The sequence below is a fragment of the Schistocerca gregaria genome, chromosome 1 (genome assembly GCF_023897955.1).
Source record: "Schistocerca gregaria isolate iqSchGreg1 chromosome 1, iqSchGreg1.2, whole genome shotgun sequence".
Classification (NCBI taxonomy): Eukaryota; Metazoa; Arthropoda; class Insecta; order Orthoptera; family Acrididae; genus Schistocerca; species Schistocerca gregaria.
The window spans coordinates 621,217,134-621,243,860 of NC_064920.1; the positions used below are offsets into that span (position 1 = coordinate 621,217,134).

General features: G+C 39.4%; 1 protein-coding gene across 8 annotated transcripts in view; it reads right to left on the reverse strand.

Annotated features, from left to right (window-relative positions):
- LOC126359421 (leukocyte tyrosine kinase receptor) overlaps nucleotides 1-26,727 on the reverse strand; it is an 815,186-nt gene that overhangs the window by 255,007 nt on the left and 533,452 nt on the right. For all 8 annotated transcript variants that reach the window (XR_007566229.1, XM_050007634.1, XM_050007633.1 and 5 more), the window contains one exon: nucleotides 26,408-26,551. Coding sequence is in view for 7 of the 8 variants with exons in the window: in XM_050007634.1 (XP_049863591.1) it covers nucleotides 26,408-26,551 (144 nt within the window). In the remaining variant the exon portion in view is untranslated. The remainder of the gene's footprint in view (nucleotides 1-26,407; nucleotides 26,552-26,727) is intronic.

Genomic DNA, 26,727 nt, shown 5'->3' on the forward strand with positions numbered 1-26,727 from the left:
TTACCTCTTGTTAATGATTTTCATATGAATGTTTCTAATTTTTCTGATGTTGTTCCTTGCTTGTCTTCCGTTTTTCTATCTTTCTATCTATCTGCTTATTTACTTATTTATTTTCTGCTACTCCCACAATTTCTAACTCTCCAAAGTGTCCCCTCTTGTCATGATGAATCCCATTTCATATCACCTCTGTTCTTATCAAAAACGTTCTTTTGCACTATTAAAACTAAGATCCCACATTCTGTTTATTGAAACCTGCTTGTCCCTTGGAGTTACTCCAAAAGGCCTAACATTGAAAGTCCCTGTTTCTTGATGCAATCCTAACCTACACCAGGTTCTTTTACACTTCCAAATACAGCAGTCTCTTGCTGTTACCCAGCTAACCTGTGACCTATATGCCTCATCAGCCAATTTCCACTCTACCAGACTTTTATCCTTCTACAATATCCTGCACTTATGTGCCCCCTCACACTTCCTTGAATGGTATCATCTGCCAAGCCAACTCCAAACTGCAACAGCATGCCAGATTTCACCTCAAAAAGCTATCCCACCTTCCCCTAAACTATCTGAACAGTAACGTTTCCCTTCCTGTCCCTCTGCAACTCCCTAAACAGCCACACCATCAACCACCACTCCTCTCCTATAAACCAAGCTTGGTCAACCTCCTTAACATCCTGCAGCCTTCACCACTGCCTCCCTGACTAAGAATAACCCATAATCCCAAGAACAAGTCACAACAATACAGTGTCCTTAACCTCTCATCTAAAGCACTCTCCCCTCCAGAATATCTGTATTATCTAAGGGCCTCACTTTCAGCCTTAAACCTGCATCTGATCATGCAGCTTTGGTGAAGGACCTACATTCCTTCACATGAAATATCCACTGGAAATATAACTTTGCAACCCAATCCCAAAACCTTTCCAACGACAAAACAGACATTGAGCCCTGCCTTGAACAGTACAGACCACAATCCCAACTTGATCCACCACCAATACCTCAGAATCATCCCTTACAAGCCTTCCAAGAATTCCTCACATCCAACAATGCTTCACAACCCTTCCTCAGGTCCCTGCAACATGACCCTAACCTGTCCTCTGCAGAACTCCAGGCTCTATGTTCCATCATTATCCTCACAGCAGACAAAGGATCTACCACTGTGGTACTTGACTGAAAGGAATATGTTAGTGAAGGTCTACACCAGCCGTCTGACACTTCTATATACAGTGTCTACCATCAAGATCCCATCTCTGTGATTCAAACTGACCTGCAGTCCTTCCTTAAAACCACACAAGGATTAACATCTCAATCCACAGAAATTCTCACAACACCCAAACCACACCCCTTCTTCTTAAGATCCACAAACCCTATCATCCTGGTTGTCCGATAGTTGCTGGCTTCAAACCAGCCACTGAACATATATCTGCCTTAGTTGATCAACACCTGCAACCCATAGTACAAAGACTCCCCTCCTACATCAAAGATAACAACCATTTACTAGATTGTCTGAAATCTTTGCCCCATCCAACTACCACCACACATCTTGCTTGTCACCATTGATGCCATCTCAAATGACTCTAAGCACTATGGGACTTTATATCTGAGGTCATCAGTCCCTTAGACTTAGAACTGCCTAAACCCAACTAACCTAGGGACATCACACACATCCATGCCTGAGGCAGGATTCGAACCTGCGACTGTAGCAGCAGCATGGTTCCAGACTGAAGCACCTAGGGTCACAGTGGCCACTAGGTCACAGCGGCCGACGATTCCACCACCTTCTATATCAACATCATCCCCCACATACAAGGACTGTCTGCTGCTGAACATTTCCTCAGTCAGCGCCCAACTGATTCCAAACCTATGACATCTTTCCTACTCACCTTAATCAACTTTCTACTTACCGACAACTACTTCACCTTTGAGAGGCAGACTTAAAAACAGATCAGGGGTACGGCCATGTGAACCAGGATGGCTCCTTCCTATGCCAACCTTTTCATGGGTCACTTGGAGGGGCTTTCCTGGGATCCATAAGTCTTCAGCCCATAATTTGGTTTAGATACACTGATGCTATCTGTTGTAACCATGAATGGAACGGTTACCGGGTTGGCCGTGAACGAAAGTGCAGTGGGACTGAACAGACGTGGCCCATGAACAAATGAAATGAATGGACAGGATAGGACACACACGAACGACAGGCAACCGAGCAGACACTAAGAACAACAACACGCAAGATACAATGGGGTCACAAGCGAAAACCTCCCGACATCAACATCGTCCACTCATACACAGAAATAAGCAAAGTAACATGCTGTCTGTATGCGAGATATCAGAGACTCACGCGAATATTAGTCTGCCTCGCTGAGTGAGAGACAGGCACTTAAATACATGATAGGGGACATTGCTATTGGCCGCTGGTACCATGTGTCTCCACCATGGTGCCCTCACATTATACGCAGGCCAGGAGTGCACGCAGCAACGGATTATGGCATGACAGCTATAGAGACCTCTAGTGGTAAACAAGGTCCATGCCGTCGGGCATGGATTCGAAACCCACAGCACTTGGAACCAGATCCCTGCCTCCTGAAACTTGCACGTAGGGCGGAAACGCCCCAGATGGTGCCATGGTGGTTGGCAGATGGGAGAAGAAAGAACATGTCTGGGGAGGCCCAAGACAAAAACAACGACCGCTGCATGGAGTCATCTGTGACTTGAAAAGCCATGAAATGTTGCTTCAGCCAATGTACGTATGTTTCACAGTCTTCCTTAGTGTCATTAAATAGGGGGAATCACAGCAGACATGGGAAATCATTGGGCACCTACGGACTCAGAAGGTGTTGTAGTAGTGCATCCCTTTCATCAACTTTGTCCAATAGCAACTGCAGCGACTGCTGTAAGGTGTCTAACTGGAGCTGCTGCTGCTGCTGCTGCTGCATGGACTGCTGCAGGTGCTCCAAAAGACAGACCAACTTCACCTCCATGCTAACAACTACCACCATCACATCCTCATCACCAAAATGTTGTAACTGTGACCGGAACAGTTGTGGGGTTGGCCATGAACATAAACGCGGTGGGACTGAACGGGCATGGCCTGTGAATAAACAAAACGGATGGACATGAACAACGACGGGCAACCGAGCAGACACTCAGAACAACAACTCACAAGAATCACAGGGTCACAAGTGAAAACCTCCCGGAATCAACAACGTCCACTCATACACAGAAATAAGCAAAGTCTGTAGATGATATATCAGACACTCATGCAAATATCAGTCTGCCTCACTGAGTGAGAGGCAGGCCCTTTAATACATGATAGGGTACGTCGCTATTGGCCGCTGGGACACATGCTCCACCGTGACGCCCTCACATTATACGCGGGCCAGTAGCATGTGCAGCCATGGCTTAAGGCATGACGGCTGCAGAGACCTCTAGTCGTATTCGAGGTCCATGCCATCTGGAGCAGATTTGAAACCTGAGGTGCTTGGTACCAGACCATCTTTACCATGTGGACTCATGGTGAGGCTAATCTGCTAAAATTCCTGTAATCTCTGAATACCCTCTCCCAATTAAATTTCACATGATCCAATTCCAAACCTCATGCCACTATCTTTGATTTTGATCTCATCCTCACCGGAGACCAGCAACACAATTCCGTCCACATTAAACCTACCAACAAACAACAGTACTTACATTTTGACAGTTGCCATATTTTCCACATCGAACGTTCCCTCCCATATAGCCTTGGCATCCGAGGTAAACATATTTGTTCAGATGAAAACTCTTTACAGCAATACACCATCATTCTGACCTCAGCCTTCACTGCACATAATTACCCACCAGTCTAGTTAAAAAGCAGATTTCTTGGGGCATCACATCCAATCCTGGTACTGCTGATTCCTCCAAAAAACAACTTTGAAGCACACCATTGGTGATTCAGTATTATCCTGGTCAGGAATGTGTTAATCAGCTAGTTCAACAGGGCCATGACTTCCTAAAATCATGTCCTGAAATGAGATCTATTCTGTCTGAAATTTTGCCCTCCACACCTAGAATAGCTTTCCGTCACCCTCCCAATGTCTGCAATATTCTCATCAGACCTTATGCTCCTTCTGAACCCATCTCCCTACCCTATGGCTCCTACCCCTGTGACTGTCCCTGCTGGAAGATTTGCCCTGTGCACCCTCCTACCACCTAAAAAGCCCTGTAGCTGGCAAAATATATACTATCAAAGGGAGATCCACCTGCAAAATGACACGTCATAGACCAGCTGTCATGCAAATACTGGTCTTCTACATTAGCATGACTACCACTAAATTATCAGTTAGCATGAATCGGCATAGGCAACTTACAATATCCTGTTGCAGAGCATGCTTGGCAACATGACATTCGTGACCTTGGCACTTGTTTCATCAGATGCTCCATCTAGATTCTTCCCCCAGATACCAGTTTCTCAGAACTCTGCAGGTGGGAACTAGAAAAACAACATGTCCTTGGTTCTCGCCTACCACCTGGCCTTAATTTACATTAATTTTTTCTGTCTCAGCTTTTCTTCACTATAACTACTCTTTGCTTCACTCCGTTTTAGTTTTCTACATCTTTCATTGTCTTTCCAATCTATATTTCACCTCACCCCCTCCCACCTCTGTTACGTACAATGCACTTAGCTTTTCACTTTTATTAACCCATGCATGATGTTTAACCAGTAATCTCTGTCAGCAGATTACCCTGTCTTCCACCTTTAAGTTCTCAGGTTTTCAAATCTCATCCAATGCAGTCCCCACTAACCAGTATTTCCTTCTCATCCTGTACGGTATGTCTCCTCTGATGTTCACTTCTGGGTGACTTTCCCCAAATCTACACCTTTTCCTAGACCTCTCCAGTCCTTTTCCTTCACCACTCTTCCGTCCCTTCAATCCTTCTGCCTGAAGAAGGAGCCACTGGCTCTGGCAGCTTGCCAATTACAACCATCTTTTATGTGTGTATTCTGCTGCTACTTGGTGAGTACATTTTTTATCTATCCTATTAAATATTTTTACACAATGTGTAAAGCTGCATGTGTTCTTCTTTCTCAGAATCAATAACAGAACTGGTTCCCCATAGATAGGAAAGCTACTACAGACATAATCTTTTTTGTCATATAATTATTCTGTTAAACTCCCTCTAAAAATAAGAAAAACTAAAATTTTGACAATTTTATATATCAATAATAGTGTTTTTTTTGTATCAGTGATTTTCCATTTACTCTTCTGTTTTTAATTCATATAACATATGAACTATAAATGTGTAGCATGGAGTGACATGTAATGTACAACTAGTCTACTAACAGGATAATGGAGATTCCTGATAGTGAACACATTTGATGTAATTCCACTAAATAGTCACAGCTGTAGAAATTATGGATGATGAAAAAAACAAGTAGTTAGGTATGATAGTGAAGGACTGGCAGTAATTGAAACGTGAATTATGGTGGAAGAATTACAAGGCTACTTGCATAAATTGACAACTGAAACAATTCTCTAACAATGAAAATCCCAAATACAGTTTGCTGAAAAAAACTATTTCAAGTCTTCTGGAAAAATGCCTCCAGTAATGTATTATGTATTTCAAAAAAGATTAAAAAATGATAGCACTTATTATGTAGGAACAAGTCTTTTTATATTTTGACTGGCAACACCTTCAAACCCAGCTGAGCTTTTAGTTTTGAGAGACTACACAATTTTCTTAATTTCAAAAACAGAAGTGGATGGTACATCCATATGACAGTTTTATGTAAGTTGCCTGTTGAACATACTCTTTTGATTTTTGTCTTGAAAAACTACAAAAATTAGCAATGTGCTTCAGGCATATAATGTATATACATACTTAGTTATTTCTTCTTAAAACGAGCTCAGCACTCACGTAACTGCAGAATGTGTTAACTTGTTCACAATCAAATGTAACTTTTAATTACCACTTATCATGAGAATCAGTTGATATCAGACAGTGTTTACAATCAGCAAAATTGTGGCCAACTGTGCAGGATGCAATTTTACATGATAATATACAAGGAGGTTGAATAAGTAATGCAACACATTTTGCTTCTGAAAGCAGGTTTGTTTTGTTCAGGATTTCAATACACCATTTATACTCCACTTTTCTGACTGCAAAACCCTATTTTTCAATATACTCTCAGTTCAGTCCAACAGCCTTACATCACCTTACAGGGAGAGCTAGTACGCCAGGATGGTACCTCTCTACCAATTAATGTAGGAGCCAATGTCTTGAAGCATCAATAACAAACATGTAGACTTTCACGGCCGGAAATATCATGTCCATTATAATTATCCGGGCTGTATGCCATCGCCGGTTGATGAATTTTGTCTCAGTTCCCAACGTTTCGTCTCCAACTGCGGGAGACATCTTCAAGGGGATCCATAGGTCGATGGAAGATCCAACACACCCACTGGCTCGCTACTGACTGCTGCTAAATTCCATGTCCGCGCACTCCCGCGCCGTGGTGTGACATCATGTGCTTTGAAAACATTGGTGCAACTGGCCACTGTCCGTCGCCGTCGATCGCCGTTGCCGTTGGGTGGTACACATCATGGATTGCCCAAAATTCATAAAGAAAATATGCCGTTAAGACCGATACTAAGTGCCATTGGTTCGCCCACCTACTCGTTAGCCAAGTTTTTGACAACACTGTTAAAACCACATGTGGACCGTTCGGACTCTTATGTAAAGAATTCGACACATTTCATCAGCAGATTGAATGGCATAGTGGTCCAGCCGGAGGACATATTGGTCAGCTACGATGTGGTATTGCTGTTTACCACGGTTCCACTTAATGATGTATTGGAACAGCTGGATCGAATTTTCCCTGCCGATATTTCAGAACTGTTTAAGTGTTGTTTGATGACCACATACTTCAAGTGCAATGAACAGTTTTATGAGCAAACGGATGGCGTGGCTATGGGAAGCCCCTAAGTCCCGTAATTGCAAACTTCTTAGGTACAGCCAACAAAAAACCAAATGTATGGTTCCAATACGTGGATGACACGTTTGTGCTGTGGAGACATGGTATGGAGGAACTAAGCCGGTTCCACAAACATCTGAAGAGTATAAACTCGAGAATTCAGTTTACAATGGAGGAGGAGGTAGACGGCAAATTGCATTTCCTCGATGTGCTTGTCTTTAGAAATGAAAATGGTAGTTTGGGCCACTCAGTATACCGCAAACCCACACACACGGACCGTTATTTGCACCGGGATTTGAACCACCATCCACAACACAAGCGGGGAGTTATCAAGTTGTTAGCGGACAGAGCTAGAAATATTTGTGAACCTGAGTTGCTCGATGCTGAGATGGAACATCTCCACAATGCACTAATGAAGAACGGATATTCATCCGCCGAAATAAAACGTGCGTTGAGGCAGCCACACAGAAATCATACTGACGTACAGGCTACTGCAAAATCTAAGGTTTTCCTGCCGTTTGTTAAAAATGTAACAGAAAGAATAGGAAGGATCTTGACGAAGCAGAATATTACCGTAATTTACAAGCCCACCAGGAAGATACAGGAATACCTTAAGCCTGCCAAGGACGCTCGCAAACCATTGGAAAAATCCGGGAGTGTATAGGATCCCATGCAGCTGTGGTGATGTTTATGTGGGTACCACTAAAAGAACTGTTTCTAAACGTTTGGAAGAGCACAAGGGAAATTGTAGAAGAGGAGAAACGGAATGACCAACTGTTGCAGAGCATGCTTTCCAGCCAGGGAACCACAATATTCGTTTCGAGGAGATGCAAGTACTAGCGGCCACAAACAGATATTATGAAAGGCTCTACAGGGAGACAATCGAAATCGCTAAACACCCAAATAATTTCAACCGAAAGGAGGAGGGCGTGAAATTAAGCGGTATATGGATGCCGGTGTTAAAGAAGATGTGTACCACCTGTCCACTACTGGGTGATGGCAACGGCGATCGACGGCGACGGACAGCGGCCAATTGCATTGACGTTTTCAAAACACATGACGTCACACCGCGGCGCGGGAGCACGTGGACACGGAATTTAGCGGCAGTTAGTAGCAAGCCAGTGGGTGTGTTGGAGCTTCCATCGACCTATGGACCCCCTTGAAGATGTCTCCCGCAGTCGGAGATGAAATGTTGGGAATTGAGACAAAATTCATCAACCGACCACGGCGTAACAGCCTGGATAATTATAATGAACAGCATCAATAATGTCCACATCATCCATATACTGCTTCCTATAGCGTGCATCCTTCATTTGACCACACAGATAGAAGTCTGAAGGTGCACAGTCCGTGCTGTAGAATGATCTTCTGTTAGGTAGCGAGGAACCCAGCAGGCACACACCTTTGAGTATCCCAACCAGTGGACGAGTGTGTCAGCACTACCAACAGAGACAGCCAGTTGAGCAGTGAGGTATTTCATTGTGATCCATCGATCACATCAAATGGGAGTGTTCACTTGTTCTAACACTGCAGAAGTGATAGCTGTGTGCAACCTGCCAGCAAGCCGGAGATCAGACAGTTTTATGTGATCTTATGCAAATGCCTATGAATATCTACAATGCTCTGGTTTTCTGCCAGAAGAAACTCAATGATAAACTCTCTGCTTGGAAAGCACCTCTGTTGCAAAAGACACTTTTAAGGCTATGTGTAGTGCGACCACCAAATGGAACTTCACGAATCTATATTTGCTGAAGTGGAAATATTCCATGATGTCCCTCAAAAAATTCTGCATTGTTTTCAACTGAAACTGGCCAAAAAACTGTGTTGCATTACTTATTGATTCTCCCCCCCCCCCCCTCTCATAAATAAAATACATCAGTTCACAAAATCTTCCATTGCTCAGATGAAGCTGACATATAAAATAAACTTCAACTAATCACTATACCCTATGAAAAACTGTCTCCAGCCAAGCAGCCAATAGATACCTACATAGTTCAAAATGTGTTCTAAAATCCTACAGCAGATGTACATCACTGAAATTGGACAGCAGTTTGTCTATTACTTCCATTACATTTCTGGTAAATGGATGTGACCTGTGCTTTTTTCCAACCACAATTCTTTTGTTTGAAGGATCTACAGCATACTATGGTTAAAAGAGGAGCTAACTCAGCTCCAACATCTGTGTAGAATTTGACGGCAATTCCATGACATCCTGGGGCCTTGGTGAATTTTAGCAGTTTCAGTAGTTTCTCAAAGCCACTGAAATAAAATCTGTATCACTCATCTTTTTAGTGGTGCAAGAATTAAACTAGAGCAGCAGCACTAAAATGACTGTAATGGAAAATTTTGAAAATGATGTTGAGAAATTTCTACTTTTGTTTTGTTACCAACAATTTCAGTTCTTGTGTTATTCATGACTTTACATATGACATCATTTTCTTTGGATTTTGTGGAAGCTCTTTTGATAAGATTCTGTCACAACAGTTGTTGAGCACTTCACATACTGCCATTTTAACAGTAATATATATTTCATTTAGCATTTATTCTATCTATAATTTTACACTTTGCTTTATAATTACTGAATAGTAGTGCTGTATCTTTAGAAGTTTCTTTACAGAGGCAGTATTCCATGGAAAGCCCCACCCATCACAAACTGTTCTAGGTACACTCTACAGCACAAATATTGGCTACCCCACAAAATTCTAAATTCAGACATATGCATAATCTGGCAACATTGCAGTATGAGGAAGTGTTGTCTTCTACTCAGACTGTTACACTGCTGTGTCTGCTTGTGATATAGTAGGTAACATCATGCAATGCACTCTCAAAGTTCTGCATTTTGGCTGCCCGCTAAAGGTATCAGTCTGATGCAATCTCAATGATAACATGCTTCATTTTGTAACACATCAGTAATAGCAAAACTTCCAGGAAAGAACTCATGGCCGCATCAAGATCTGGCCTGTTTGTGATCAAGAGTGCCCCGACCCTACAGCAGGCACTGGCAATTGGCCACACCACAAGCCAATTAACACCAGTCACCACCCAAGCAAGGAACATGCACAGTGCATCATTGACATGTTTCTGCTCTTGCATTGGTATACATAAAATTGTTTTTTATTGTATACTGATTTTCCATACAAAATAACTTCAATAAATTAAGTGAACACTGTGCAGTTATACAACAAAATGTTAAAATATGTGTGAAATCTTATGGGACTTAACTGCTAAGGTCATCAGTCCCTAAGCTTACACACTACTTAACCTAAATTATCCTAAGGACAAACACACACACTCATGCCTGAGGGAGGACTCAAGCCTCCGCCAGGATCAGCCACACAGTCCTTGACTGCAGCACCTTAGACCGCTCAGCTAATCCTGTGTGGCAGTTATACAACATTCCTAGACTGTTGTGAGGGTATTTATCAATTTATTGTTATTTTTTATTTGAAGTTCTAGTATTTGTATTGCACTTACAAATGGATTTTGTGTTCCTGAGTCTTGCAAACATCGTTTACATGTTATAAAACAGAGGCACAAATGGAAAAAGGTCTAACGTTTGTGACATATTGCTTACTTCGGGCTTAACAGAGTGGTCAAGGCAGTGGAGGCAGCTAGAAACATTTGTGTCATGTTTGGGGCGGCAAGTACTATTGAACAAATCACATCAGAAAAGTATTTTCTTGTTTCAAGAATGATCATTCTGGCATAAACGGCTTTCCACATTGAAGAACTCTCGATAATTTACAAATATGATGAACTGCCACAATTTAACCTTTGTGTTACATTTGCATTTACAACACAAGGGTCAGTGGTCACTTGTAGGAGTACAGTATGCTCTAATCCAAAGCAGCAAAAGTCACAGGATGAACTAACACAGATTTTTTGTCATCAGTTCACTTCTTTGGCATTCCTATGCAATCTGTGATTATGTTAATTTATTAAGAAGAAATTGATGGCTGAGTGTTAAAAAAGGACATCTTCTCGAGCAAGGGATAGAACAGATAATACTTTGCAACTGGTGGCACAAAAGGGGTGTTTTGCACTATGATCTCCTTCGCAGAAGCATGTCCATCGCAGGTGCCTCCACCCCTCTATTAAATCCAATGTGAACATGTAGCAAATGTTAGTCCTTTTTCGACCTACGGCTCTATCAACATGTAAAAAATGTTTGTAAATTTCAAGTATGAAAAATCCAATTCATAACTGCAAGACAAATACTAAAACTTCAAATAAGAAAATGGTACTTCCTGGCAGATGAAAACTGTGTGCCCGACCGAGACTCAAACTCGGGACCTTTGCCTTTCGCGGGCAAGTGCACTACCATCTGAGCTACCGAAGAACGACTCACGCCCGGTACTCACAGCTTTACTTCTGCCAGTATCCGTCTCCTACCTTCCAAACTTTACAGAAGCTCTCCTGCGAACCTTGCAGAACTAGCACTCCTGAAAGAAAGGATATTGCGGAGACATGGCTTAGCCACAGCCTGGGGGATGTTTCCAGAATGAGATTTTCACTCTGCAGCGGATACTGGCAGAAGTAAAGCTGTGAGTACCGGCCGTGAGTCGTGCTTCGGTAGCTCAGATGGTAGAGCACTTGCCCGCGAAAGGCAAAGGTCCCGAGTTCAAGTCTCGGTTGGGCACACAGTTTTAATCTGCCAGGAAGTTTCATATCAGCGCACACTCCGCTGCAGAATGAAAATCTCATTCAAGAAAATGGCAGTTAGTAAATACACTTATAGTAAGTAACCTATGATACTTGTGTAACTGCACACTCAGTTTATTGAAGTTATTTCATGTGTAAAATCAAACTACAATAACAAGCCATTTTATGTTTAGCAATGTGAGAGCAAAAACATACCCACGATGTGCCACACTGTGTTCACCTAGTCGGATAGTGGCTGGCATCAGGCAGATGGTGGCAGGACGCTGGTAGCCTGTGACTACTGTAGGACAAGGGAACCCTCAAACATGAACTGTTCTGACTTTGATGAAGCCATGAGCTCTTTTGCTGAAAGTTTTATTATTATTGGTGAGTTACAATATGAAGTACATTATCTCTGAAGTTCCATCAGACTGTCAAATTTAGCAGACAGCCAAAATGTAGATACGAAAATAAATCTGAATTCCCAACTTTGCGTCTACATTGTGCGATATTTATCACTACAACAATAGTCAACACAGACTTGTAGCAGCTCAAGTGGAACCCAACACTCCCTTGTCCAAGAGTGTTGCCAGACTGTGCAGATGGCTGGGCTTAAGAATTCTAACAGGTAGCCTATTTTGGTGCTGTAAAGTGTTCATGTCTAACTAGTACATGGTCAACTACTCTTTAAACTCCAGCCGAAATTCCTCTGCATGCTCTTTGGCAGGAATCATAGTCTCTTGTGGACCAGGCAGCAACTGAACAGAATGCTATGTGGATGGAAACACTGGAAATTGAGTTTTTGTTGGAGCCACTTGCAGGGCTACCTGCACAATGCTTCCCCTTGCCCAGGATCTGGTCATTTCTGATACTACACACCCGTTAAAGGTGAGACAGCTTTAGTATCACTGTCAGACTTGGACACTGGTAGTGAGATGATCATAGCAATCCAGAGTTATATAGTTTCATGGCAACACTGTGGGCAGCATGGACACAGCATCAGATGACAAAAACATCTGGCATTGTAGGCAACAGGAAAATGCATATTCAATCCATGATCAGCTGTTTTCATGTTTTCTAATCTCTCACTTAGTATTACTATTCACACATAGTGGCATATTAGTTTTTGGTTATTTCTCTCAGTTTGCTATTCAGGTTCTGTTCATACACTGTTGAAGGGATTTGTGTATGGTTTGCCATCATGTACTCAGTTCTTTTCAGCCACTTGGTTTTTCATATGAAACTAACTAGTGACAGTCCACTGCCTGGGTAGCACGTTACAAAAATGGTACACTTGGTTAGTGTGGAAACATTATGCTTGAAGGAATTTTCATGGCTTATTGTACTGGTACATGAAAATAAGGCAAAGGTGAAATTTTCTGTATGCAAATAGCTATTTACATCAAAAGTAACACAGCTCATACAAAAGACTTCATCCTGCTTTTTTTTACAACACACATTTCACTTTTTCCAAAAACTCAACATTTCAAAATTCATTTGCATTAAAAAATTTCATGATCTAGAATGTTCCAATCTTAAATAGTTATAAACTAAAGGAATGACTAGATCTGTAGCTCATGAATTCGCATATTCATTGCTTGATATTTACCAATAGATCAAGAGGTGATACAGCACTTTAACAGCTCGAGCAGAGCACAACACAGTTTCGAAGATCAAATTTTTCTAATTCCAAACATGCCTACTTCCAACAAAATAATTTAATAATTTCTTAATTATTCTATTCTGAATACTTTTTGGCAGTCTTTGGGAATCCTTGTGTATACAGAAGAAAAGTAGGATCTATTATTTTGGATATTTTCTTGTTACGCAGCTCATAGTTAAACAGACTTACTTCTTTGCCTATTGTTTCTTTGTGTTTTTATTATCTTTTACATTAACATTTAAAATGTAATAATAAATTCTGATTTTTAATCTTATTCATCTCTGTAAATAGGAGTGGTATACAAAGATTTGAGACAGACTGTGACTAGATACCAAAATATCAACAATACGTAGTGAATTAGCAAATTGTACAGTTACTACATGAGATTACCTATGTGGAACATTCTGTATTTAGCCATCAACATGCATATTCTGTGACTGAAAACTGAACTACAGAACTGTGTCACAAAGCACTAATGAATGTACTTTGCAAACCTGGTCTAAAGAGTCAGACTATTGCCTGTAACAAAGGTGATCATTAGACAAGGATAACTGATTACAAGTATTGTGAAGAGACCAACAATTAATTAATGCAGTGTGGTGTACATTATGTGAACTATATTCATCAGATCCTTCAACGGCGCGAAGAAACCATCACCGACCAACATAATTATTGAAGGCACTGCACCAGGTGAGCAAACTTACATATGATGAATAAGGTTAAGGATACTGGGTAAGACAGGCATAGGGAAATGAACTCACAAAATTTTTAAGTCAAGGAAATGGTAGCATTATATTCACAAACAATGGTTAAAAAAACAGTGGCAAGAGACAGAAAATAAGTGAGTCACAACAACTGAGACATAAATACTTCAATGGTTTGCGATGCTTTTATTAGTAAAAAATAATTGGAACTGTTGATATGTGAAAATGAAACAGTATATATATATGAGCAATATCACGGACAGCACCATATTAGAATGGACTTCAGCCAAGTGAAAGCCAAAGATATTGGTACAATATTTGCATAGCATTGTATAACAGGGAGGCATCTTGAGGTACACAAACTACCCTGGCAGGGGCCAAAATTCTTTAAGAGCAACACAACACACCTATAATTAAGACTAAAGTGTTTATTTTGTTCAGTGTTCTGTAATTATTTCTAAAATGAGTGTCAGAGAAGTTGTAAACTGTGTGTTTGATGATGGGAGTGTGGATTAGAAGTTAATGATAAAAATGATTTCATTGTTAAGAGTGAACTGTATTCTGACAGTAACACAACACTGCAAGTAGGCTCAAAGTTGAGACACTGAAATAAATGCTAGTCAGTCACAAGTACTGAGTGATATGGATGTAAAACTAAAAGGACAGCTAGAAGAATATCTATAAACATCAAACAAAGTTTGGCATCACCTTGGTTCCGAGAGATCTGGAACCTGTACATAACTGGAATAGAGATCAACATAAGCATAATTTCCACCCTTTTTATTGTTCATGAAAACCACACATTGCATGTTGTACTACCATACAGTGAGACCTTCAGGTCCAGATTCCTGTACACAGTGGTACCTCTAATACCCAATAGCATGTCCTCTTGCATTGATGCATGCCTCTATTTGTCATGGCACACTACCCATAAGTTTATCAAGGACTGTTGGTCCAGATTGTCCCATTCCTCAATGGCAATTCGGCATCAGATCCCTCAGAGTGGTTGGTGGGTCACATTGTCCATAAACAGCCCTTTTCAATCTATGCCAGGCATGTTCAATAGGGTTCATGTCTGGCCACTTTAGTCAAGCAATGTCATTATCCTGAAGGAAGTCATTCATATAAGATGTGTAAGATGGTGGTATGAATTGTCATCCATGAAGACAAATGGCTCACCAATATGCTGCTGATATGATTGCACTATCGGTCAGAGAACGGCATCCAGGCATCGTGCAGCCATTATGACTCCTTCCATGACCACAAACGGTATACATCGACCCCACACAATGCCACCCCAAAACAGCAGGGGACCTCAACCTTATTGTACTTGCTGCACAGTGTGTCTAAGGCATTCAGCCTGACCGGGTTGCCTCCCAATATGTCTCCGTCTATTGTCTGATTGACCGTTTGTGACACTCACTGGTCAAGAGAACTTGATGCCAATCCTGAGCAGCTCATTTGGCATGTTGCTGGGATCATCTGTACCAAGTTGCATGTTGTCGCGATTGCAAAGATGGGCCTTGTCATGGACGTCAGGAGTGAAGTTGTGCATCACACAGTCTATTATGCACAGTTTGAGTTGTAACACGGCGTCTTGTGGCTGCATAAAAAGCATTATTCAACATGGTGGCGTTGCTGTCAAGGTTCCTCCAAGCCATAATCGGTAGGTAGCAGTCAACCACTGCAGTAGTAGCCCTTGGGCAGCCTGAGTGAGACATGTCATCGACAGTTCCAGTCTCTCTGTATCTCCTCCATATCCGAACGACATTGCTTTGGTTCACTCCGAGATGCCTGGACACTTCCCTTGTTAAGAGCCTTTCCTGGCACAAATTGACAATGCAGGCGCAACTGAACCTTGTTATTGACTGTCTAGGCATGGTTTAATTACAGACAACACAAGCCGTGTACCTCCTTCCTGGTGGAATGACTGGAACTGATGGAATGTCGGACCCCTCCGTCTAATAGGTGCTGCTCATACATGGTTGTTTACATCTTTGGGCAGGTTTAGTGACATTTCTGAACAGTCAAAGGGTCTGTGTCTGTGATACAATATCCACAGTCAACGTCTATCTTCAGGTGTTCTGGGAACCGGGGTGGTACAAAACTTTTTTTGATTGAGTAGAACAGGAAATACCAAATACCATATTAGTTGCAGCAAATGAGTGATTATTGCCATTATTGAATTATGTAAATAGTGATCTATTTAATATGCTGGATTTAAAATATGATATTTTGAATATAAAACAAGACAAAAACAGTCATGAGCTTAAAAGTGACGTCAGTAGGAAAAGGGTAGAGATGAGAGAAATCAGTCGAGAAATTTCTGATAGTCTTCAAAGTGACATCAGTAGTTTAAAGTCAAAATTTGACAATTTAAGAATGGAAATGAACTCAAAACTGGGCAGAAATTCAAAACTGGGCAAAAATAGTAATGCATGCAAGTATGTAGTTTATTATGGCACAGCAGGTTGTCATACTCCTTTCACTTTAAATTGTTCGTATATGGGGAAATAAAAAGTATTCTTTTTAATAATACAAATTTGATTTTGTTCCCATATAATTAACACCGCTTTTGGTTTAAAGAAACTCACTACTGTCCACAAATTCTATACAGATTTCTGAGTAAAATAATGTAATTGTACAGTACATAACGATCTGCTGAATGTATGCATTTCTGTATCACATAACACTTGTGTTTTGGAGCAGAATACACTTTGCCAAAGGATGGAAATGCTTTTGAAGGTTTTGGATTCCACTATGAAAACAATTTAGGCCTTTTGCTGAGGCCCACATTCAGTAAGCATGCTATAAAACCTCTTACATCAGCTACTGTGACATTCTTGCATTTTCATACAGACTGGACAAAGTAGCAGCAGCAGCAGCAGCAGCATGTATAGAAATAAACTGCATAGCTGAGTGATTTGTTTTGGTCACAATTAGTTGAAGTAATGCTGCAGTGAAAAATAAATTGAAACATTCAATTACAGAATATTCCATTGGTGGCATGTGCTGTGTTCCAGGCACTTCATAAAATAGATGTCGTAGTGGTTGTAATGTCTCAGGTACAATTATTTCAATATACTGTATATTTTTAATTCTGTCTTCTCTTTCAATCAATGTACCAGCAAGAACACCACTGTTGGTTTCTGAAACCCTGCTACCTTCTTTAAAATCCTCTATATCACTAGTATTTTCCATTAAAACACAGTTTTAATTGTTGGGCAAATTTTTATAAAAATACCGAAAAAGCAAACAAAATAAACAAACTGCAAACATTAACTTAACGAATAATATAACAGAAACGACGTTAAATGAAAACATTGCACAAAAACAAAAAAGTTGGATGAAATAAGAAAATAAAACAAGTACTATAAAGCAAAAATTTCAACAAATCAACAATGCAGTAGTGGAGTATCAATCATCAATACTTCACAGCAATGACATTTGAAAGTCAATGACTATTTATGTACATGTAAATTGAAATGCTGAGCATCAATACTGAAGATGTTAGCTACACATAGTGGCAAATTTTATAACCTGAGCGAAAGTAAACAATACACCAATGAATCGGCACTCTGACAGTACTGGCATTGGTATGCGGTAACAATATGACATTACCGTGACATTAAAAAAGATTGAAAGCTGGTTTCAGCAGTTATATTGAGAACAATAGGAGAGATTCAATAAAAAAGTCTGCTTGAAAAAGATTAAATGATGTCCAATATCGTATGTACATTCTATGTACCAACAAGGTGTAGTGGACAAATAAATAAATATATCAGAAAATGTAAAAGAAAATTTGGCATTCAAGTTGTTGTTGGTTCTTGTAAGGCTCAGTTAGCTGAAGTAGGGCAAATTTGATCTGATAATAACAGTAACTAGCTCTGCAGATGATGAAGAAATTGAAGAAATGTACGATGAAATAAAAGAAATTATTCAGATAGTGAAGGGAGACGAAAATTTAATAGTAATGGGTGACTGGAATTCGAGTGTAGGAAAAGGGAGAGAAGGAAACATAGTAGGTGAATATGGATTGGGGCTAAGAAATGAAAGAGGAAGCCGCCTAGTAGAATTTTGCACAGAGCACAACTTAATCATAGCTAACACTTGGTTTAAGAATCATGAAAGAAGGTTGTATACGTGGAAGAACCCTGGAGATACTAAAAGGTATCAGATAGATTATATAATGGTAAGACAGAGATTTAGGAACCAGGTTTTAAGTTGTAAGACATTTCCAGGGGCAGATGTGGACTCTGACCACAATCTATTGGTTATGACCTGTAGATTAAAACTGAAGAAACTGCAAAAATGTGGGAAATTAAGGAGATGGGACCTGGATAAACTGAAAGAACCAGAGGTTGTACAGAGTTTCAGAGAGAGCATAAGGGAACAATTGACAGGAATAGGGGAAAGAAATACAGTAGAAGAAGAATGGGTAGCTCTGAGGGATGTAGTAGTGAAGGCAGCAGAGGATAAAGTAGGTACAAAGACGAGGGCTGCTAGAAATCCTTGGGTAACAGAAGAAATATTGAATGTAATGGATGAAAGGAGAAAATATAAAAATGCAGTAAATGAAGCAGGCAAAAAGGAATACAAACGTCTCAAAAATGAGATTGACAGGAAGTGCAAAATGGCTAAACAGGGATGGCTAGAGGACAAATGTAAGGATGTAGAAGCTTATCTCACTAGGGGTAAGATAGATACTGCCTACAGGAAAATTAAAGAGACCTTTGGAGAGAAGAGAACCACGTGTATGAATATCAAGAGCTCAGATGGCAGCCCAGTTCTAAGCAAGGAAGGGAAGGCAGAAAGGTGGAAGGAGTATATAGAAGGTTTATACAAGGGCGATGTACTTGAGGACAATATTATGGAAATAGAAGAGGATGTAGATGAAGACGAAATGGGAGATACGATACTGCGTGAAGAGTTTGACAGAGCACTGAAAGACCTGAGTCTAAACAAGGCCCCCGGAGTAGACAACATTCCATTAGAACTACTGACGGCCTTGGGAGAGCTAGTCATGACAAAACTCTACCAGCTGGTGAGCAAGATGTATGAGACAGGCGAAATACCCTCAGACTTCAAGAAGAATATAATAATTCCAATCCCAAAGAAAGCAGGTGCTGACAGATGTGAAAATTACCGAACTATCAGTTTAATAAGCCACGGCTGCAAAATACTAACGTGAATTCTTTACAGACGAATGGAAAAACTGGTAGATGCAGACCTCGGGGAGGATCAGTTGGGATTCCGTCGAAATGTTGGAACACGTGAGGCAATACTGACCTTACGACTTATCTTAGAAGAAAGATTAAGAAAAGGCAAACCTACGTTTCTAGCATTTGTAGACTTAGAGAAAGTTTTTGACAATGTTGATTGGAATACTCTTTTTCAAATTCTAAAGGTGGCAGGGGTAAAATACAGGGAGCGAAAGGCTATTTATAATTTGTACAGAAACCAGATGGCAGTAATAAGAGTCGAGGGGCATGAAAGGGAAGCAGTGGTTGGGAAAGGAGTGAGACAGGGTTGTAGCCTCTCCCCGATGTTATTCAATCTGTATATTGAGCAAGCAGTAAAGGAAACCAAAGAAAAATTTGGAGTAGGTATTAAAATTCATGGAGACGAAGTAAAAACTTTGAGGTTCGCCGATGACATTGTAATTCTGTCAGAGACGGCAAAGGACTTGGAAGAGCAGTTGAACGGAATGGACAGTGTCTTGAAAGGAGGATATAAGATGAACATTAACAAAAGCAAAACGAGGATAATGGAATGTAGTCAAATTAAATCGGGTGATGCTGAGGGAATTAGATTAGGAAATGAGACACTTAAAGTAGTAAAAGAGTTTTGCTATTTAGGAAGTAAAATAACTGATGATGGTCGAAGTAGAGAGGATATAAAATGTAGACTGGCAATGGCAAGGAAAGCGTTTCTGAAGAAGAGAAATTTGTTAACATCGAATATAGATTTATGTATCAGGAAGTCGTTTCTGAAAGTATTTGTTTGGAGTGTAGCCATGTATGGAAGTGAAACATGGACGATAACTAGTTTGGACAAGAAGAGAATAGAAGCTTTCGAAATGTGGTGCTACAGAAGAATACTGAAGATAAGGTGGATAGATCACGTAACTAATGAGGAGGTATTGAATAGGATTGGGGAGAAGAGAAGTTTGTGGCACAACTTGACTAGAAGAAGGGATCGGTTGGTAGGACATGTTTTGAGGCACCAAGGGATCACAAATTTAGCATTGGAGGGCAGCGTGGAGGGTAAAAATCGTAGAGGGAGACCGAGAGATGAGTACACTAAGGAGATTCAGAAGGATGTAGGTTGCAGTAGGTACTGGGAGATGAAGCAGCTTGCACAGGATAGAGTAGCATGGAGAGCTGCATCAAACCAGTCTCAGGACTGAAGACAACAACAAACAACAAACAATAACAGTAATGAGATGACTTTCCAAATAGACAAAATAGACCATTTTAAGGTAATGAATGTAGAACAGGGTGTACACGTGGACGAGGAAAAAAATTCCTGGATTTTTCCCAGATTTCCCAATTAAAAATACACTTTCCCCCAGATGAAAATACACTTTTTCTGTGTTGAGTAACACTATACTCTTCCTCAGAACTGTAAAACATATCAATCCTTTCAATGGTTGTGGTTTTATACACCAGTGTAGAATTTCCCGGCACTTTAGAAAATGAAACTCAGAGGAAACAACACATTTTAGAATGTTGTCTGATGTGCAGCAACATGTACACTGCATATTTTCATATTATGAAAGTACAAATTCGAATTTGAAATCAAGATTGCGATGCACTTTTGTAAGCCAGTCACAGCTCATATCAAGCAATCTCGCCAGCCAATGACAGTGGATATTCAGAGCATAGGACACTTGATGTAGTCAGCCAATAGCAACATCATTGTTACATAGTGCGAAGACACAAATAGGAAAAGGTAATGGTTTAAATTAATATACATAGTATTGCCTCTGCCTGGCACTTAAGTGTGAATTGCAGAGTAACCATGTAGATGTAGATGTATAATATTGCTCTCTAAGATTAATAAGCTGCAAGAGAAGCTAAGCTTTCACACATAATGTTGATATTTTCTGCGTGTGTTACATTTTAAGATACATCACACAAACGTGCCAGTAAAATTTTTAACAACGACATAAATGTCTGATCTTCTGGGGCTTGAAAATATTCTAAATGGTCATCCTCAAAGATCTGATTTTTGAATGAGAGAAAAATGCTCTGTGATTTAAACAATTCATCAGACATTCGTGCATAGAGTTCATCTTGTGTAAAAGGAAATTTACTTTGAAAGTACGCTTTTCAAACAACCATTCAGAATATTTTCCCATGACCTGTTAGAAATAGGTTCACTTCAGCAGATGTCAGAGCACGCCAGGTAACAGGCGTCACCACACTTGCGCAGCTACGATGGCGCAGGAAGCTAGTATGTTCATACATCTAAAACATTAAAACATCTTACAGTACGTCGTAAAAGAAACAAGACATTAGAGGATACTCTAAGAGCTTGAGAATTTTGTGGACCATACTAAAATGCATAATTCAGCTTAAAGTGCACATTCGTATCTCCAGATTCAGATATAAATTTTCTTGGAGTGCCAGTACAGTTTTATCTCATGTTTGGTTCTTTATTATGGTATAATTCCATATGTGCTAGAAGATGGAAACATGAACTCTAACAGCAAACAATTGAAACTAGGCAATAGTGTGGAATTAAACTCTTTGTTTCAAATAAATTGACTGCCTCAGTGGAAAAGATTAATAACGAGTCAAATTTCTTTAAAAAACCAACAAAAATAACTTCATTGTTCTGCAAGGCAATTAATGCTTCACTGCCATAAAGGTGAAAGCAAAATAAAATCTGAAACTAATATCATATTTTGATGAGAATGATGATGAGGTCACATACTCCGAGGAGCATATGGAATGATGTGGGAGACCCTTCCATAATTATGTGAATGTATTTTAATTCACTTGATAGCTCCCGGGCACAGAAATCCATTTTGTTTTCATTTGAAGTGATAGCAACAAATGAAGAGGAAACAGCAAAACCACTTAATGTAAACATGGGCCACATGGAGACTACCACCTCCCCACCACAACTCAGACTGCTCAGTGCATCAGCTCTGGATCTACGTTATTTCCGAACCACAGCAATATTAGATAGTGGCACTCTTCCTCCCTCGAGCATTTGAGGTAGGATGCAAAAAATTTAAAAAATCGACTTTTCAAAGGATCTTCATGCTGTAGCGCACATCTTTCTGAAGAGTCTAATACATAAAACATATATGTTTGAGGGCACATAAGACATGTTATTTGGTCATAAGTGTGCCGAAGTGCAGTGCCACACCTCTTCACACAGCATTCTTCCATCGCACGCCTCAGTGTTTCACTCTGTGGAATTCAAACGTGTAATTGTATCAGATGCCATCAAACTATATTCAGACCAGTGGAAATTAATATCTCCTGTGGTGCCTCTCCTGCTCCCAGTTGGCCGGTTTGACACCCTGCCCCTCTTTTTAAAAAAATCTCGCAATTAATAGTAAAGACAAGAGACAAGCAGGACAGTATACATTTCTTCAATCCTTAAGTCATAGCTTTTTTTTCTCTCTAATCTTGCCACAGCTTTATGTGGCATACTTTCCTTTCTGGGAAAGAATCTTTTACCTCATCAAAGTTTGTGCAACATTTTGCTACATGAAAAAACAAAATGTCGTTGTCTAATACTAGAAAAGCTGTTAATGCAAATAGTACCCAAGACTGGTGTGGTTTTTTGATCTGATTACGTGTATTTTGTCACTGTCTGCTAGATAAAACGAAATAAGCCCACGTAATATTGCAGCAATGGTTACACACACCAAATAAACGAGACTGTTTTCGCACAAATTGTCATTTTTATAACATGACAGAATATAATTCATGAAGTACCAATATCAAATGCCTATTAGGCCTACTAATAACAAAAAGTTTTATGTTAGCAAATAGTTTCATGTTTCATTCATACTCTCTAGCTTCTGAAGCATCAGATCGAAAAGTAGCAGCATGAAATTTTTACATAAATTTGGAATCATCATATTCTTTCATAATTTGTGTGAGTCCCTGTTTCTCCTCTTTCCTCTTTCTAACAAACAATCTTGTCATCACTAATCTTGTAACCATTCCAGCCAGTGTCAAAACTTATTCTCTGGTTAAATTCACTAACCCTGCCACAATCACCAGTTTAGTTATCCCACATTTCTTCTCTGGTTAGGCGTTATTACCTGTTGGTACAACACATTTTCCGCACTACTTTCAGAATAGAACTTTAGCGGCTGCTAGCCGGGGACTGTATAACTGGCCCTTAGTAGTGTAGCGGTCTGGCCAAAAATTGTCTGTCAAAATTTAATTCTCTTGGATACATGGAGAAGACAATACATACTCCTGTTAGTCATTTATTTCCACTCTGGTAGTCTGAATCTATGGAATTCTGTAGTAATTATAACAACACTGATCATTTGCAAACCCAGTCAATCACATAAACAGCCTGTTGCATATACATGAATCTTGCAGCTTAGGCGCACCAGTAAAATTTTTCCAGATAGCATCTGGCTGCTAGCTGCTTTTGCTTATACAGCTAACTGCCACACTTCTGTAGCCAGAAGCGGGAGAAGGTACTAATCATACGCAACTCAACTGCACATGCACATAAGCTCCCTCGCAACCGCTCAAACGAATCTAATGTAAACAGTTGTGACGCCGCACTCATCGGAGGCAATTTGTTGTTATGAAGCATTGCATAGTCTTCCTAAAGCCTTTGACACATTTTGCTGTTGGCAGACACTTGAATGAGTACTGTGTTTTGTTGTTGTATATGGGGCACTTCCTTTGCAACTTAAGATTTATTTTAGTTTTTTTTTCTCTCGTTCGTGTTTTATTGCTGCAGTATTATTCTGCAGTAGAGAGATACAGTAATATTCTTTGTTAGAGTACTGGTTTTTACCAGTCAGTTGCAAAAATTTAACTGAAAACTAAAACACAGAAAAGTTCACGGAAATCTAACAAATTCCCAGGTTTTTTACGGTTTTCTTCCACATGAGAAAATTCTTGGGTTTCTCTTGGATCTCCTGGTTGTCCCGGGTCATATACACCCTGTAGAAATAGGTGAGGAAATTGCAAATGTATGTGTTTATAAAGTACGTCACATTGTGACAGAATGCAAGGTTGAAAAGTAACATAAAACATTTGAAATGGTCAATAAAGTACGAGTATTCGAAATTAATGTGAATACAATTAAAGCAAGTAGGTAGGGTATGAAAGGTTGGAAAGACCGACTTTGCAAAATTAAATCAAACTGTCATGACATTCCCAATAATTGATACACCTAAAATTTTCAAAGGTGACAACAAACTAAAGAGTGCGCAAAAGGTAGTTTTCAGTAAGTGTGCAGTGTCTAACAGTATTGGGTTTGAGACCTTCATTCACATGTAATTTGAATTTTTTTTGTTATTTTTAACTTTATCTAAAAGGATGAAAGCAAAGAGTATTTAAATGTCTGTTAATTTAATGGGAAAAATTATTTATTTTGTGTTTGGAAATCTAGTTGTGATAGAAGTGTGGACAAAATAATATACCTCTTTCAGTTAAAAAATAATATAATATTTAATGTAAGCCAAAATATAAAAGAATGTGGAATTCATCTGAAAACTTTATGGGAAACTTTAACAGAACTGTATGTTACATCAGTAGTAGCAGAAATAATAAATTCACTGCCATTTATATACATATTGGAGGGTAATATTAATGTCATTTGTTCAAGTTTAAGTGAATTGCCTGTAATAAGATGTATTTTAAGTAAAATATATTACTGTGTTGCCCTTCAGGCTTGAGTAAGAAAAATGTATTATTTACAGTGAAATAATGCTTTGATTTATGTGGTGTCTGTTGTGTTATCAATATTAGGTATTCTTATTTGTTGCCATGAAGTGTCTTTTGGTGAGTAAGGCAAAGCAGGGATTTCAAGCTGAAGTATATACTGTGATGATGTATTTAATGCAATACTGAGGTATAAGATGTGATTAGGTTTTATAATGAAGTATATGGAAGAGTAATAAGGTGATAATGTTCAAATAGTTTACAGGAATGCAGCTGGGTGACATCATTGAGAACCGCTGATATTTCAAAAGGAGCACACCTTACCATTTTCAAGTCAAACCTGCAGTTTTGCCTTGTCAGTGGCAGGGAGTGCTCCTGCCAAAATTCCAGCAGTTGTCAATTACATCACCCGGCTGCATTCCTGTAAGTTGTTTGAACATTGTATACACCAGGAGAAACTCAGGTCTTACAAGGTAATAATATGGTTATTAATGAGGAATATGAGAAGTACAACATGAGATAGCGACTGTTAGTGCAATTGTTAGGAACCCTGTCTTCGCGGTAGTTAGTTTTTGTTAATATACTTCATCAGTTAGCAAACTGTAATTAATTTTTACTAATTTTAAATTCATGATACAATAACTGTCTATACATTAGAAACAAAGAAAAATATATAATACAATTAAAGCATGAAAATTCAAAACATTTTTAGAGATATGTGGAAAGTTAAGGAACATAATCTTTTACATCACTAATTATTCCAAATTTAACTGTCAACTTGACCCAGTATAAAGAAACTAATTTAATGTATTCCCTTAACATGCACTGCAGTAACCCCTTATGTTAATATTTTTTCAAATTATGCTCCAAAAAAATAATATTTTTTGTTAATAAAGAACATCATGTAATGAATGACATTACAGATAAACAAGTAAAGACAACTTTTAAAGCTGAAAATAATGAGTCACAAAATTCTGAATATTACCAAACTTGTGCACTGCCTTTTGATTAAAATATCCTAAAACCTGAAGTCATTTTTTTAGTTTGTGTGCAGCCATGAAGCCTAACCATGTATTTCACAATGGTTTCCTGTGAACATAAATTTCGGAGGAGCTGACTGGAGCACAGTGGATGTATTTATGTCGTACCACTGGTGAACACTTGTTACTCAACTGACAAACTGTCATCTCTTTCATTATGTCATGAAGTAACATCACATTCTTCTTCACTTTCTGTGCCACCAAACTCAATGTCAAACTCAAGATCACTGTAGCCATCCTTTTGAATATCCTAAACAGCACACAGTAAAGATGATAGCTAGTGGCAATCACCTCAACCAAAAAAGACAGGTAGGCTACAAATGTAGGACCAGATGCCCTCTAGCAGATGAACACTTAAATAGCAGTGCTGAAATGGATATAAGTGGGGTTTCATTTTTTCAATGGTCTGTTCTCAAGTTGCCAGAGTATACTTTGGATTTTAAGTTTCTATTAAAATAATAAAAAAGGTAACTAGGGGTTTTGTATTAAGGAGTTACATTACATTACTATGAATCATTATAACTTACAAGAAAGACAAATGTTCCTCCACCTCCACCACCACCACTTCTATTCATTGGTTCAAATGTCTTCAGTCCAAATATGGCACCTCCTGAAGGTCTAGAAGTTGTATAGTTCCTTTGGCAAGCATAATCGTTGCTGTAACCTGTAAACTGCGTACAATACACAATCAGAAACAACTGCTTTAAAGATTTATGGCTACAAAAAAATATGTACAGCATCATACTGACATAAGGAATGGAAGATTAAGAGTTTAATGTCCTGTTGACAGTGAGGTAATGAGAGACAAATCATAGTAATGTCTTGTGAAAATAATTCCTTTAACAAT